Here is a 15,764-nt window from a genome sequence, read left to right as displayed (position 1 = left end):
TTTCCTGGCTCTGTCAAGGCCCATATGACTTGCTGAAGGGATAGGACTTGTCTTTCCTATCCCTCCCAGAGATTTCAACTATGTAAGGGATAAATGCTACATGTCCCCTTGGTGTGCCTGCTTGTTCTCAGCATGAACATCCATACCATGCTGCAGTGGGTCACTCTGCCTCTGTGTGATGTCATCTGCTGTTGGTGCTGTGACCATGATGCCAGGTCAATGACCATTAGTACTGGACATCTTTCTCCTCTTGTGTTGGGGTCATATGTCTTCTGTGCCTGCTGTCCAGCATGCACGTGTCCTGCTTCTTGCAGGTTTGGACGCTGAGCTATGTAAGACTAGTCTTCACTGTTGGGTTCAGCAGAACTTCTGGTTAGATTCAGCTAACGTGGGTCAGAAGGTTTGATGATTGACTGGAATTGGGAACAAGAGTTTCCGAAAGAGACACAAGAGATTTATGTCTTTCTTTATAACAGACTTTTCCAAATCAGAGACTTCAAAGGTGTGCACAGAATCAGAAATCCCAAGAGGTTCCCTGAAGGAAAGAAACTGTTACAAGAATCCACACAGAAAACCAGCCCAAACATCCTACTGCACATTCCCCTGGAATGGTCCTTGTGTTCAGGGACCAAGAGCAATTAATGGTGTTCACAGCCTCTCTTCAGGGAGATTTGTGACTGTGTTCATGCTGATTTACCTTCACTGTGTATGTTGTACAGCCATACACGGTTGTGTTCTCAGTTCTTGGGCTGTTCATTTGGAGGTACAGTGTGTCCCTGGAGACGGTAAACCATCTCTTCATAGAGGTGACATAGTATATAGTACTTCCATCAAAGTTTATTCAGCAAACCCATTCCAGCCCTTTCTCTGGTTCCTGTATATATATCCTCTATACTGATCTTGTCGTTATCATGTATTATCACATTTGGGAACTGCATCAAGAGAACATCCTTCTAAGCCAATGTTCACAGTGATCCGATGAGCTAAATAAATCTCTATTGTTAAAGTAATGAATGTCACAAAGGTTCCCAAATGAAGGCACATTGCAGTTGTTTTTCATCTATAATTCTAATCGAGAAAAATCAATTGCAAGATTAATCACTGCCTCCTGGGGTATAGTTCACCCCCTGGTGATCACAGCCCTTCCTGCTGAAAGGTTTCTGTCTGGGCTCACACTGACTTCTCCTTTCAGTGTCTCTTGCACAGTAATGCATGGCTCTGTCCTCAGCTCTCAAGCTGTTTGTTTGCAGGTAGAGCTTGTTCTTCACTTTGTCTCTGGGTATAGTGACTAGGCCCTTCACACTGTTGGCATAATATATGGTACTAGCATTACTATTAATGTATGAGAACCACTCAAGACTCTTCCTGCACCCTAGCAAATCAGTTCATATAGTATTTAACAAAGACGAATTCAGAAACCAAGGAGAAGGCTCTCAGAGACTCTCCAGGATGCACCAAGCCTACCCCAGAGTCCACCAGCTGCACATCACACTGGACACCTGCAAACACAAGAATGTTAGTTAGGAAGCTGTCGCCTGTCCACTGTTTATCTCAGTCATATCCACTCACATACTCAGTGTCTCTAATTCTTCATAAATTACCTCTTAAAATGCAACAAGGAAAACCAAGCTCATCCCAAACTCCATGGTGAGTGGTCTGTGTTCTTTCCTGAGCAGGGACTGGCAACAGCTGGAAATCCCCAGCTGCAGGGTTGGGGCTGGGGTGATTTTTGTTAGCTGAGGGGTTCTATTTGCATATCCTCCTACTATACAGGAAGCTCTGGGGTTGGACACTGACATGAAGGACATGACCACAAAGTGTGACTTCTCAAAGGTGAATATCTGTTAGGAATTACTCCCAGCGCTGGTAACAGGCCACCCAGCCTATATTTACTTTCTGACCACAGCTGTTCATGGGCTTGCCCAACATGATGGTTTTTAGATCATGGGATCACCTATAATTTCTCTGGGAACATGTATGTGTTGTTGCAGGTGCTTTGAGGTCACTAATCATCTCTGTCTCCACCTGACACAGGCCTTCCCTACAGTAGAGTCTGAGTGACCTAGAAACGTGTGCACTGAATGTGGACTCAGAGGGTGGCTCATGCGAGCTTCAGGTCACCTGACTATGACTGACCCTGGGCTCTCATTAAGGGACTGACATAGGAGATGAATGTGAGGGGATGAGGGGGTTTGTTTTTAAGACAAAATGTACCAGGCCTGGAAAGGAGAGAGAAGAAATCCAACCACATGGAGCTTCATGCCTAGGGCAGATTTATTGACCATATGGAAAGTAGAGTATAGGGGGTGATGATGAGGTGGGTTTCTGGGGATCCTGGATGAACAAGAGAGGGTGGATGGGGATGAGGTCCATGTTCATCTGCTCTCGTGTTTCACATGGGTTCTGCATGTGAAGCTGAGACCCTTGTAGGTCTCATCTTCCAGGACCATGTTCAGAAACCTGCTCAAAAAGCTTCCTAGCAGCCTTGTGAGAGGGTTTCATCCCTGTGTTTACCTTATGCCTCTGTCTTAGGGATACATGAAGAGCTCGTTCTGTTCCCAGACTCAGTGTTCTTCCATTCAGGACACTGATGGCAGTGACATCAGGGATTGATCCCTGAGCATCAAAATCCAGCCATGTAAGGGAGAGGCAAGTGGCTCACTGCCCCCAAAGAGGACAGGTATCCTCAAAGGACAGAAAGCATGCGGCTGACCATTCTAACATGAGACGGTCTGCACTATGTGAAGAGCAGACTGTGACTCAGCACATACACTCAGAATCGCTGCCTCATCTCTGCACTGGAGTGCGGGGGACTCATGTTAGGAGTGAGAATTCCTAACATGTGTTGTTGGTCAGCCAGGAAAAGCAGACTGTGTGGTAATAGGTTGACAATAAGGCCCAGATGAGAAGGCAACCACAGTTACTTCCTACTTTCTTGCCTGTGGAGAATGTAAGAAATTCAAAACACATTGAAGAAAGCAGAAATTGCCTCAGGAGGCAGTAAGAGGGGTAGAAGTCATTGACCACAAAGGAAAACCCTTCTGCAATCACTCTAGGAACCAGCTTCTGAGCTGGCCCCCTCCATTTAGTGACACTGATGTCTCTGCTGCTCCTGAGCACCTCCTGGTATCCAGAGAGCTTCCTGGTGACACCAATGTCCCTTGTGCTCCTGAACACCCCTGAGGGACACTGATCTCTATCTCCTGGTGTTCCTGAGCAACCCTGGTTCCCTAAGCTCCCCCTTGAGCCCAGCCCTCCTGTCTCCTTCAGGGAGGTTTGTGTCTGGGCTCACACTGACTCCCCAGCTGACTTCATGTCCAGTCCCACCCTCTGCCACACCCTATCACTGTTACCTAGTCCTCTCAGTGGACCCTCCCTGGGTAGGTTTTCTGTCACTATCTCCTTGGTAGCAAGTGGCCTTGACAGATGGTTGGAACCTGGCTTTTCTGAGGATCCTTCCTTCCTCCATTCCCACTGACAATTGTCCCTGAGTGGAGACATGAAGTGGGTAGAGGGTTCAGTCACCTTGAGGATGCCCCTCTTGCTCCTTGGGCTCTGGGCGGTGCTGGCTCCAGCACAGCATTCTCAAGGGCATCCCTCATGGCGCTACATCTCCTCCGAGGTGGTGATTCCAAGGAAGGAGCTGCACCATGGCAAAGGTATTCAGACACCAGGGTGGCTCTCCTACAGCCTGAGTTTTGGGGGCCAGAGACATGTCATCCACATGCGGTGCCAAGAAACTGTTTTGGCCCCGACATCTGGTGATGATGACTCAGGAAGACCAAGGAGTCTTGCAGGTGGACTACCCTTTTGTCCCTCTTGACTGTTACTACTTCGGCTACCTGGAGGAGGTTCCTTTCTCTACAGTCACCATGGATACCTGCTATGGGGGCCTTATAGGTATGATGAAGTGGGACGACCTTGCTTTTGAAATCCAACCCCTCAAGGAATCCCAAAGGTTTGAACATGTAGTTTCTCAGATAGTGGCAGACACCAATGCCACAGGACCCACGTATACACTGAGGTATAAAGAAGAGAGGCACTCCCTGTTCTCTCAAGTGAACGCCAATGGAATATCCAGAATCAGCAGTAAGATATATGCAAGCCACCTTGGACAACTCAAAATATGTCTAATGAGTGCCAATTCAGTTTATAGGCAATACAACAATGTGTCAGCATGTGCCAAATTCTGGTAAGCCTAGGTAGTTTAATTGAGTCTATGTTCCAAGGCATTAATATGAGGTACTATATCGGCTCCCTAATCATTTATAACCTAAGAGATCCAACGTCCATGGACAACTATGACGTGCCAGGGAGTTCGTTTCATACCCATTTTGTACACAACATTTTTTATCCTCTTAAGCCACATACAAGCTTGATTATGCTTAGTAATGGACCCCATGAACTTAATTTTTCTCCAAAGATTGATCACCTATGCCAAGAAACAAGTCTCCTCATGCTGGGTGTTATGTAGAGACATTATCTTTTGTTATCAATTATAGCCACGCAATTTATTGGGAGAAGTTTTGGCCTGCTTTATAATTCAGAATTTTGTATTTGCCAGAGAAGAGCCACCTGCATCAAGGACAGGTACCCTCTGATAACAGATGCCTTCAGTAAGTGTTCTATGGTGTATGCAGCAGAACTGATGATGTATAATAAGAATCACTGTACTTTGGACAGTGACTATCAGTCTTTCAATAGAAGCTTGACATTGGCTCTGTGTGGAAACTCTGTGGTGGATGATGGAGAGCAGTGTGACTGTGGCTCCTTCAAGCAGTGTTACAGCAACCCCTGCTGCACAAGTGACTGCAGCTTTACACCTGGAAGTGCTTGTAACACAGGCAGGTGTTGTACAAACTGCACCTACTCATTCCCGGGGACACTCTGCAGGCCAATCCAGAACCCATGTGACCTTCTGGAGTACTGCCTTGGGCAGACCTTCACATGCCCTGAAGATATTTATCTGCAAGATGGAATCCCGTGTAGTGAAGATGGCTACTGCTATCATGGAAATTGTACCGACCGCAGTGTGCACTGCAAGGAGATCTTTGGTGAAGGCACAGGGAATGGCCCAGATGCCTGCTACCTCATAAATAAAAAGGGAGACCGAGTTGGACAGTGTACAGGTAATAGTCATTCCAGCTTAGTGCATTGTGCTGACGTTGACATTCAATGTGGACGCCTACAGTGTACCAGTGTCACACATCTGCCCAGGTTGCAAGAACATGTTGGATTCCATCAGTCTGTAATACAGGGGTCCTTTTGTTTTGGAGTGGATTTACACCTTGGGTCATACACAACTGATGTTGGTTATGTGAGATCTGGTAACCCCTGTGGTGGTGGGCATTTCTGTGACAACGGTGTATACAATGGTTCTGTGGCTGCCATAAACTATGACTGCTACCCTTCCAAATGCAACCTCAGGGGAATTTGCAACAGTAAAAGGAACTGCCACTGCCATGTAGGCTGGGACTCTCCCCGGTGCACCCACAAAGGTGCTGGAGGGAGTGTTGACAGTGGACCCCCCCAAGAACAATGAGGTCAGTGAGGCAAAGTGATATGTCTGTGGTGTACTTGAGGGTGGTCTTTGGGCACATGTATGCCTTCATAGCTGCCCTCCTTTTTGGAGTGGCCAGTAATGTGAAAATCATCAAGACCACTGTAGTCAAGAAATTGACAGATGAAAACTAAGCAGCTTTCTGACTCCTATGCAACTATAGGCAACATAGAAGAAACTTCTGTAAAAAATTACCACAACCAGCTGTGGAGCTGATGTTCACATTTCTCCGTGTGCATAGGAGTCCTGCTGTACTTCACAGGGAAGTGAGAGGAGAGGGCATTTTTCCACCAGCTGTCCAAAATAAACCTTGAAAACCATGATGGTGTCTGTACAGATTTTGTGAGCCTTTCAGAACCCTCTTTGGGCCTGAAACTCCAGCCTGGGGAGGAGACCTGCTCTGCAGTTGGTCTTAACCTGTGGCCACTAATCCCAAGACCCAGAACTATTGCCACAGATTCCTTCAGAACCACTTTCTGAAAGGAGCACTGCAGTCCTGCTCCTCAAGACTGAGGTCATCCTCGGTCTGTAGCTGTCTGTAGGGAACCTCTCCTCTGACAATTCAGGTTCAGAGTGATGGTGTGCTCCTCCCAACCAACCTGGCATGCTCTCCCTTGGCCTGTCTGTGGATGGTGGGGTGAGAGTGTGGCCCACTGACTGCCCAGTGATACCAGTGCCACCCTAGAGAGTACACTTCCCCAGGCTGAGGCTATAATCTTTTGGTAACATTCAGCCCCAAAGGAAGCAGTGTGTCTGTCAGTCCCTCCAAGGGAGCCCATACCTGGTCATGCCCCTATTTCTCACCTACACCTTTCAGAAAAGGGCAGAGCATGTACAGGATGAGCCAGGTGAGTGCCAGACACCATCTTCAAAACAGGCCTGGAGGACTGGTGAACCAGTCTCCCTCAGTATGTAAAGAATTTCCAACAAAATTGTATTTTACAATATGATGTAAAATTAGTTAAAAATAAATGTTTCATTAACATTTAAAATTACATATGCCCTCCATTCAACACAGGGACATCCTATGGAATTTCAAAGCTAAAAATTCCCACAAATGTAAGGACTAGGGGAGTCCACGATGTACAGACACATTCAGGGAACATTAGGGGGTGAAGTTGGGACACATAATTTAGCCTTTTCACCTATGACTAATCATGTGGGGTAATAGGGAATCAATGCACAGCAAGACAGTGGCATGTGGTAGAGAGGACAGAGACCTGAGGGGTGGAGGTCCTGTGGAATGCTCACAGTCCCAGAGGGGCAACCCAACTGTAACTGTCAGAAGGAAGGAGATGTGTGAGGACATTGTGTGCATGTTGGAAGATGAAGCCTGAGCTCAGTACACAGGGGTCGGGGCAGAGCTGGATCCTTCTTTGTAGGAAACATTTCCAACCACGGGGAAGACAAGAGCTCTTAGGTTGTTCATTGTCAAGGGAGAAAAAGAACAACCAGGAATGTGGTGAAAGAAAGGTCCCCAAGCATGGTGTATAATCTCATTTGCAAACATACAATATCACTTCTTACTTTGTTGTCTGCACTGAGAGCCACACAGACATATCAGAGCCACATAGAAAGAACAAATGTCTCTGGATTCAGCTGAGAGTTTTGAAATAAAATCCCTGCTCCCCCCACCAGGCCCTCTCATGCCCCTGTGGGCATGCCCCTGTGGGCACAGAGCTAGTCTCTGTGCTCTGGGTTCCCAAACCCCCCTGGTGTCCTGAGTACATCCTGCAGCTCTGCCCTCATGTGTCCTTCAGCAAGATTAGTGTCTGAGCTCACACTGACTCTCTGTAACAGAGACTCTCTCACAGTACTACCTGTCAGTGTCCTTGGTTCTCAGGATGATCATTTGCAGGATCAGTATGTTCCTGCCTTTTTCTCTGGAGATGATGAATCAGCTGTTCACAGCATTGGCATAGCATGTGATATTTCCATCAATATTCATTCTACAAACCCACTCCAGCACCTTCCCTGGAACATGGTGGACCCAGTGCTTATGGGAGCTACTGAAGGTGAATCCAGAGTCCACACATGAGTGTCAAGACCCACCCCAGGATGCATGAAACCTCCACTAGACTCCACCAGGTGCACCTCACGCTGGACACCTGCAAACACAGACATCACATCAGAAAACTGGCACCCGTCTGTTGTTCCTCTCAGCCATATCTGCTCACATACTCAGTGTCTATTGTACTCTGTAAATTACATCTTAAACCAGCAACAAGGAAAACTCACCTAAGCTCAAACTCCATGGTGAGTCTGTGTTCTGTCCTGACCAGGGACTGACAATAGCTGGAAATCTTGGGGTAGGCTACAGTCCCAGAGCTACAGGGTTGGAGCTAAGATACTTTCAATGAGCAGAGGGTCCCCATGGGGAACTTCCCTGCCTGGTTTCAGAAGCTGTAATCCCCCATGGCTAAAGCTGTGTAAAAAAGGCCTTAGGGATTTAAGCCACTAAGGAGACAAAAACGTATGCCCTCTATTAAATCTTCCTGCTTGTTGCAGATGGATGACTGCTTAGCCAATAGTGGTTAAGATTCCTCAAGGGAGCAAGAACCTAAGATAGGCACAGTCATGAAGGAACCATCAGGGAAGAACTTAGGGGACTATAAAAAAGGGGTGATGGACATTCATCCCTTGGCTTTGTTATTCTGGCCTGAGTCCTCATTCCACTACTGGAAGTCTCCTACTGTCTCAGCTACTTTCTTTTCCTGGCTTGACTCAAGCCTGAATAAATGCCAGATAAAGGAGGCACAGCCCTATACTATTATGGGTGGCTTCCAGGGACAATCAGTCTGAAAAAGAATGCATGAATTCCTGTGAGTCCTGCTTTGCTAAGAATACCCTCAGGTTGATATGTGTTAGCTGTTTAGGCCTCAAGCATAAAATGAGTATCTTTCCCAAAGTTTTGTGACCCTTTGGTGTCACTCTGTCTGTCTGACCCAGACAGACAGAATAAGCCCTTCTAGTTCTTTGAATATCATTTACTCCTTTATCATTACTGCCTGACAATGATTGATGAGCTTTTTGTATATGCCCTGTATTCCTGTGCAAACTGAAAGCAATAAAAGCCCAGGAAAGAGGTGCTGGAGGACATTCTCCTCCAAGAGATTTGCCAGCCTTTTCTCCCCAAGCAGGTCATGTCTTGGTAGACTTATTCTCATCCGCATCGGCCAGGAGAGCTCTTTCGGTTAGAGTTCACCCACAGGTCGCTATTTTCATTTCTTTCTATTGTATAGGAAATCAGTCACCACAATTTTTGGCTCAAGGGACCAGTTTCATGAAAGATCACTTTTTCCATGTGTTGGGAGGGAGACAGGAGACAGAACTCAAGCAGTAATGCAAGTAGCACCCACAGACAGGGAGGAGAGATGTTGGGCACCCATGATTCAGGGAGCTCTGGGGTTGGAGACCTGCAGAGAATTCTGTGCCTCTGTGCAGGTGAGTGTTCTAGGGAAGGTGGTCATGATAGCATTTCAATAACTGAGCACAGAATCCTGAGCAGGCATTGGGCATGTTCAGGACACAACATCTAGTAACAGTGAGCCTGGAGTCTGGGCCTGTACCCTCTCCACTGGTACTACTGCTCCCCTGAAAGCAACCCAGGGAAGAGTGGAACATGCCCCATGGGGTTGTAGGGTCTCTTTGCTCTAATGGAGCATGGATGTGTGTCTGTATCTAGTTTTGTCTACACTCCAGGGATGGGGGCAAGTGCACACCTGGGACAGAGATCACAGGCTGCAACTTGTAGGCAAGAAGTCATACATGTTGATCTTGGTGCCCTTGGCCCCAAGTTTCTAGACATTTAAGAACACAGAACAGACAGAGTGGTGAGAAAATGTATTTTTATTACTGGACTCAGAGACACTGAGAAACTACACATTCATGGAGCTGATGGGGTGGCTGTGTGTTCCCAACAAGATGAGGTCACTGGTAGAGGGTCTCTCTGCAAAGGCAGTGATGACAAGCATTTAAGAATTTTGGCTGTGGTTGTCTGAACTGTGCTTGGTACCTGTGAATTCTACACAGTAACGAAACTTCATAATGTTTGATTAATTTAGAGATCCTGGGGCCCAAAAGATTTCCCAGGGCAATCTGGGTGGATCCTAATCTGATAAGTGTTTATTTTAGAAGGAGGCAGAGTGAAATTAGAATCCTAGAGAAGAAGGAAGTGATGTGAAGGCTGATGTCAGGTGAACTGTTCCAGTCTGTGGAGATGCAGGAAGAGGTCACAGGACAATGAATGCAGTTCTAGAATCTGGAAAATACAAACAGATGCCCAAATGTGAGACTGTTCTGGCTATAGTAATAGTGTACCACGGATGGAGAAGCTGATAAACAGCAAACATTTTTGTCCGACAGTCCTGGAGAATGGATGTTCACAGTCAAGGTGCCAGTGTGGCAGGGAATAAAACCTTTATACTACTCTGACATAGCATAAAATGGAATAACAATGAGATGTACTGAACAAATGACAAAAATACCTCACGTACTGAGAGGCAGTTTTTTTTCTGTGTGTGTGTGTGTGTGTGTGTGTGTGTGTGTGTGTGTGTGTGTGTATTACAAGCACCAGCAATTCCAGCCTGCTGTATAGGAAATGGCCTCCCAGGTGCAGCAATTTGGCTGGCACTGACCATGTCCACCTCCATAATGCTGAAATTAAAGATCAATAGCAGGATGAGTAAGGACAATGCCCACACACCCACATCATCTCTCGTTGACCTTTTTGTTCTCTTTTCTCCAACCATTCTTCCTGCAGTGGGATTTTCAGATGGGGGTTAAGATGGGAGTCCCTGCCCTGGCTATTGTAGCTCAGTGGATTGAGCGCAGGCCTGTGAACCAAAGGATTGTGGTTTGATTTCCAGTCAGAGCACATGCCTGGGTTGCAGGCCAGTTCCCAGCAGGGGACACACGAGAGGCAACCATACATTGATATTTCTCTCCCTCTCTCCTTCCCTTCCTCTCTAAAGGTAAATAAATAAAAGCTTTAAAAAAAGATGGGAGTCTCTCATCTTCCAGGTTCCTGGTACCTATAACAAACCACTTTCCTTTATAACAACTGCCTCTCGAGTGTAGGCTTTCAAAGCAGTGGACAAACTGGACATGCACTTTGTTACCATTTTTGGAAAACTAGATAGAAGAAAGTGAACACCCATAAGGTCCCAGCTGCTTGTGACAAGCTGGCCCCATGGCATGGATTTTAGGAGTTTCCCAGCAGCTGCCAAGAGTTTTCAGAGTCTCTCCCTGTTCTCCATGTCAAGGTATCACCTGCTTTTAAATGTTTTTCTGAGTAAAAGAAACAGGTCTCTGGGGAGTTGACAGACTTCAAACTGGGTAAAGTCTTTGTTGTGAACAATCAGGAGCCCCCAGCCCCACCATTTCTGTTCACTGAACCATCTGGAATTCAATAGGAATCCATAAGAACTGCAGGTGGTAGGCACAGCTCAGATACTAAGAAAAACTCAGTTCCCTGGTGTGGGGTTTGGAGCATGCTTTGGTGTTCTGGATTATGGATTTCCAGGTTTTGAGTATTTGTTCCATTTAAAAGCTCTTATCTGTTCTGTTTGGGAACTCTGTGAGAGCTATTGCCTGTCTGAAGTAAAATTTTTGTTATAGCTGTCCTCTGTTTTCTTTCTTATGTTTTGAGAATTTAGCTTGCTCTTTGCTGTTTTGTTCACACAGAAAATTTTCTGTATTTGTCACCTGGGAATTGTGCAGTTTAAAACATGTGTTGGTCATTTGTGCTAATGTCCCAGTCCCTCCTTTCAGAGGATTTCGTTTGAGAGTACTCATTTCTTTGAGGTTTGTCTTTGCTTTACATGTTATTTTTTCTTTCTGTTTGGAAATGGGCCACTGGGTCTCAATGCCATCATGGAGTCTATTAGGCCACATTTTAGCTTAGTCAACTTACATCTAGAAGTCAGTGACTAATTGGAATTGTTTATGCCAAAGGTCTGATAAATAGAATAAGATCTCTTTGGTGCAAGCTTTATGAGGATTCTACTCAGGGTTTAAACTGATGGTTCAAAGAGAGTGAAAAGATCTCATTCCCCTACCAGACTATAAACTCAGAAAAAAGAAAAATGAGAAGATATGTCTTTTAAACACTCTGAATCCTCCTCCTGCATGGGTGGGAGCTGTGGGGGTCTCGGGAACAATGGGAAAATTTGTGACACCCCCAAATCTGTGCACGTGTGGAGGCAGCAGGGACGACTGCTTCGTTTCAGTGTAAGAGAAAAAAGGGCTCTTTTCAATTCAAGACGCTTTCCATCCAAGCTTTGTATCTGCCCTACCTCTACCCCAGCCTCCTTAAAGTTGTCAAGGACAAATATAAAAGGAAGTCTTGACTTTACTGCTATATTAATCATTATCTTTATATGTATGGTAAAAAAAGGTTTTGGGTTGTTTTTTTTTTACCATAAATGTTATCTAAAATGTTATTTTTCAGGATCAGGTGGTCTTGAAAAATAATTGATAATAAGGCCTGCTTAAATTTAATTGTATTTAATCTTATTAACATAAAATATTTGTTTGTGTTGCCTGGGTTTATGGGGATATAATCACTTTATTTCTCTCTCACAGAATTTGGCAAGAAAATGCCTTGCATAATAATTGACATTAAAATTTCATAAAGATGTTAAGAACTAATAAATAGATATAAATAAAATGAAAGGTTTTCATAAGACTGTTTTATCACAAATAGTTTATTCATATATTACATAAAATGTATATTAAATATACATGTATAGCTTTCCAAAGTCTTTGGTGACTTGGAACACTGGAGTTTTGCTGGGTTATGCAGTGAAAGTCATTACACATCTAGGTAATTTGCAGTAACAGAATATTAAAACATTAATTGACCTGAGTTTGCCTACACTGGCTGCTTAATGCAGAGAAGCTAGAAAGTTTACTTACTTGGATGTGTTAGTGAATATAGCTAGTACTTTATTTTAAGTATGTCTCTTGAAATTATGAATGTGTACTCCAATGAAATAAATACACTGTTTCTAAATTTATGAAATTTTATAAAAGTATCAATCGAAACAATGCTATTTACTTACTTTACATTTCACTAAGATTAATGTTTCTAAGATTTCTAATTAAGTTGGAAGGAAATTGTACTGTTTGATATTAGAAGGTATAATGAAGGAAAACACTTGTTGAAGCAAGAGAAGAAATTAATTTCTTTTAAAGTTGTTGTGTCAGGATGAATTTTATTTTTAAAGATTTAATTGATTTATTTTTAGAGGGGGGAAGAAAGGGAGAAAGGAGGGAGAGAAACATCAATGTGGGTTGCCTCTCGTATGCCCCCCAACAACTGGGGAACTGGCCTGCAGTTCATGCATGTGCCCTAGACTGGGAATCCAACAGGTGACCCTTGGATTTGCAGGCTGGCACTCAATCAACTGAGCCACACCAGCCAGGGAAAATTTTTAAAAGCAAACTAAAAGTGTCTGTGAACCTCGTACAAAGACCATGAATATCACAGAATCCATGCAAATTAAAGAAGCTTTGTAAAAAGATATCTTGAGAAAAAAGTCATATAGTTAACCTGAATAATGAATTTAATCAGGTAATGGAATCTAAATATTAAAAGTAAGCTAAAAGACAATGTTTTTCATTCCTCTTACATCTGTTAAAAAGGAAAAAAGTTTTTTTCTGTTTCTGCATAAAATGAAAAGATAGTATATTTTTTTAAATAGTTATGTGTTATATTATCTTAATCGGGCACTTGGTTACAAAAAAACAATATTTTTTCTTGTAAAAACTAAAGTTTTAAGCAGCAGTCACCACTTTAGGGAGGCTCTGGACACTGTCTCAGGGCTGGATCCCAAGCTGCCTAAGCCTCCTTCCTGCACTTGGGAGCGGGCTTCTCTAATTTTATGGTTTCTTTTAGATTCACTGGGGCCTATCTGCCCTAGAGCCCAAAATTTGGGCTGGGCTGTACTGAGGCCTGGGCCTAGAGGTGTAACTGTAGCAACAGCAGCAGCAGCAGCAGCTCCCTTCTTTCTGAAAAGTAGCACCACAGGTGTGCAGAAGCCACCGACACAGGCGTTTAGAGAGGAGGGCAGACGATATTGATATTAAAGCAATGCTAGGGGCTCCTTACAGGAAGGATGAGAACAAGTTGAGCAGTGCTAATGGCCATGAAGAACATAACAAAAAAAGGGAAAAAAAAAAGCAAGAGCAGAAGTCTTGGTCCTGAACAAAAAAAAAAAAAGGAAAAGTAACAAACAGAAGATAAGCAGAGAGTAAAAGGAATCAACGTAGAAGAAAAGAAAGAAGACAGAGGCCTCCGCTGAAGAAGTCAAGATCGCAGAATCAGAGGCTGCTACAGAAGTACTTACTCTGGACCAAAATTTAACAGTGCTATCTGAGGAAAGACTGTGTTGACTCATATCCTCAAATGAAGAAGGAGATGCTCCCAAAGCAAAAGTCCATTCAGGAACAAGAACCCTGTGAGGGAACCTATTGATAATTTAACTCCTGAGGAAAGTGATGCAAAGACTGTTTTCTGCCACAGTTGGCATCAAGAATTTGGCCAAGGGACTTGCAAAAGTTTTTTCTCTCTAGTAGGAAAGGTTCAAGATGTGAGGATGACTTCTGGTAGAAATTCAAGACATTCCAAAGAAATTGCTTATGTGGAGTTTGTCAATGTTAGCCCAGTGCCTCTAGCAACAGGATTAACTGGCCAATGGGTTTTAGGAGTGCCAATCATAGCACAGGCATCACAAGCTAACATTCTACAAAGGGAAGTGTTGGATCTATGAGGCTTTATGTGGGCTCTACACTTTACACTTCAACAAAACTGACAATATGCTTCAGATCTTTGAGCCTTTTGGAAGGATGGAAAGTATACAAGTCATGATGGATAGTGATACAACGTGATCCAAAGGATATAGATTTATTATGTTTTCTGATTCAGAATGAGTCAAGAAGACTTTGGAACAACCTGATGGATTTGAGCTACCTGGAAGGCCAATGAAAATTGGTCATGTGACTGAACATACTGATGCTTCCAGAGCTAGATCATTTTTGGACAATGATGAACTGGATTGACTTGGGAACAACTGTTCATCTCCAATTAATGGCAAGACTTGCAGTAGGTATGGGTTTGCAGATCCCACCAGCAGTACTGCAAGCTCTACAGATGAGTGATTTTTTGGCACTTGGTGCTGTGGTGGATTTGCAAACAAGATTTTCTCAATAGACTGAAGCTTCTGCTTTAGCTGTGGAACATCTTGAACCCTCAAACAGAAGAAGTTGGGTGGGATAGAGATTAAGGGCAATGTGATCAACAAATGTCATAAACATGGAGGAGTTATTCACATGTATGTTGACAAAAATTCGGCTCTGGGCAATGTGTATGTGAAGTGCCCATCCGTTGCTACAGCCATTGCTGCTGTCAATGCATTGCCTGGCAGGTGCTTTGCTGGTAAAATGATAACAGCAGCTTATGTACTTCTTTCAAGTTATCACAACCTATTTCCTGATTCTATGACAGCAACACAACTACTGGCTCCAGGTAGATGATGAAGGAAGATAGAGTCCCTCATGCACATAGCTCTTTTTCTGTCTTGAGAATTCATGTTCAGTTATCTTTTATTTAGATAAAAATTAAGAGGCAAGGGTCTACTGTCATTTGTGTACAAATCCTGTTACCTTGAAAAAATGAAAATGTTAACAGGAATTCAGTATGCTCATTCTCCCTAACCAGCAAACCCCACTTATACAAAGCTGTTGTTCTCTTGTTCTGCCTTCTAAATGTTCGTGTAGAAAATTACATGAAAGGTCTATAGGAAAAGCTCTAGGGGAACAAATGTGCTCAATGTAAAAAGGCAGACAGTGATATGATGTTTTAATGTTTCATTTCAGAAGCCTAACTTTTTACACAGCAGTTACATTTCACATTTTTGCTAATGTTGATGTTAGTTAATGGTTTAGTAGAGGTTTCTGAAATACATATTTAGTGTATGGGAACTCAATAGAGCTTATGGCCTGTTTCATTAACATCTCACATTCTGATCAATTGACAAGAAAAGGTTTCAAAAGTCCATTTAAAATATCTTATTGTTATTCAATTACAGATGTCTGTTTTTACCACCCCCACCAATTGTCCCTGATATAGTGTATAGCCAAGGGGGTCCCCCCCAAAAAAGATTTGGAATGGTGTCCAGAACTCAAAGTGTACAGGAATATT

General features: G+C 43.8%; 1 protein-coding gene and 1 pseudogene across 1 annotated transcript; both read left to right on the top strand.

The window, feature by feature from the left end:
- Nucleotides 1–3,313: 3,313 nt before the first annotated feature.
- On the top strand, nt 3,314–5,694 carry LOC119047631 (disintegrin and metalloproteinase domain-containing protein 21-like). The gene is given in 4 exon segments (XM_037143074.2): nt 3,314–3,730; nt 3,732–4,188; nt 4,191–5,522; nt 5,525–5,694. Coding segments are annotated over 4 exon segments (2,376 nt in total).
- A 6,026-nt stretch (nt 5,695–11,720) lies between these two features.
- Nucleotides 11,721–14,774, top strand: LOC128628468 (RNA-binding protein 39-like; annotated as a pseudogene).
- Nucleotides 14,775–15,764: the final 990 nt, after the last annotated feature.

The sequence above is a fragment of the Artibeus jamaicensis genome, unplaced genomic scaffold, assembly GCF_021234435.1.
Source record: "Artibeus jamaicensis isolate MK-2021 breed Jamaican fruit bat unplaced genomic scaffold, CSHL_Jam_final contig_761, whole genome shotgun sequence".
Classification (NCBI taxonomy): domain Eukaryota; kingdom Metazoa; phylum Chordata; class Mammalia; order Chiroptera; family Phyllostomidae; genus Artibeus; species Artibeus jamaicensis.
This window is presented reverse-complemented; position numbering and strand designations above follow the sequence as displayed.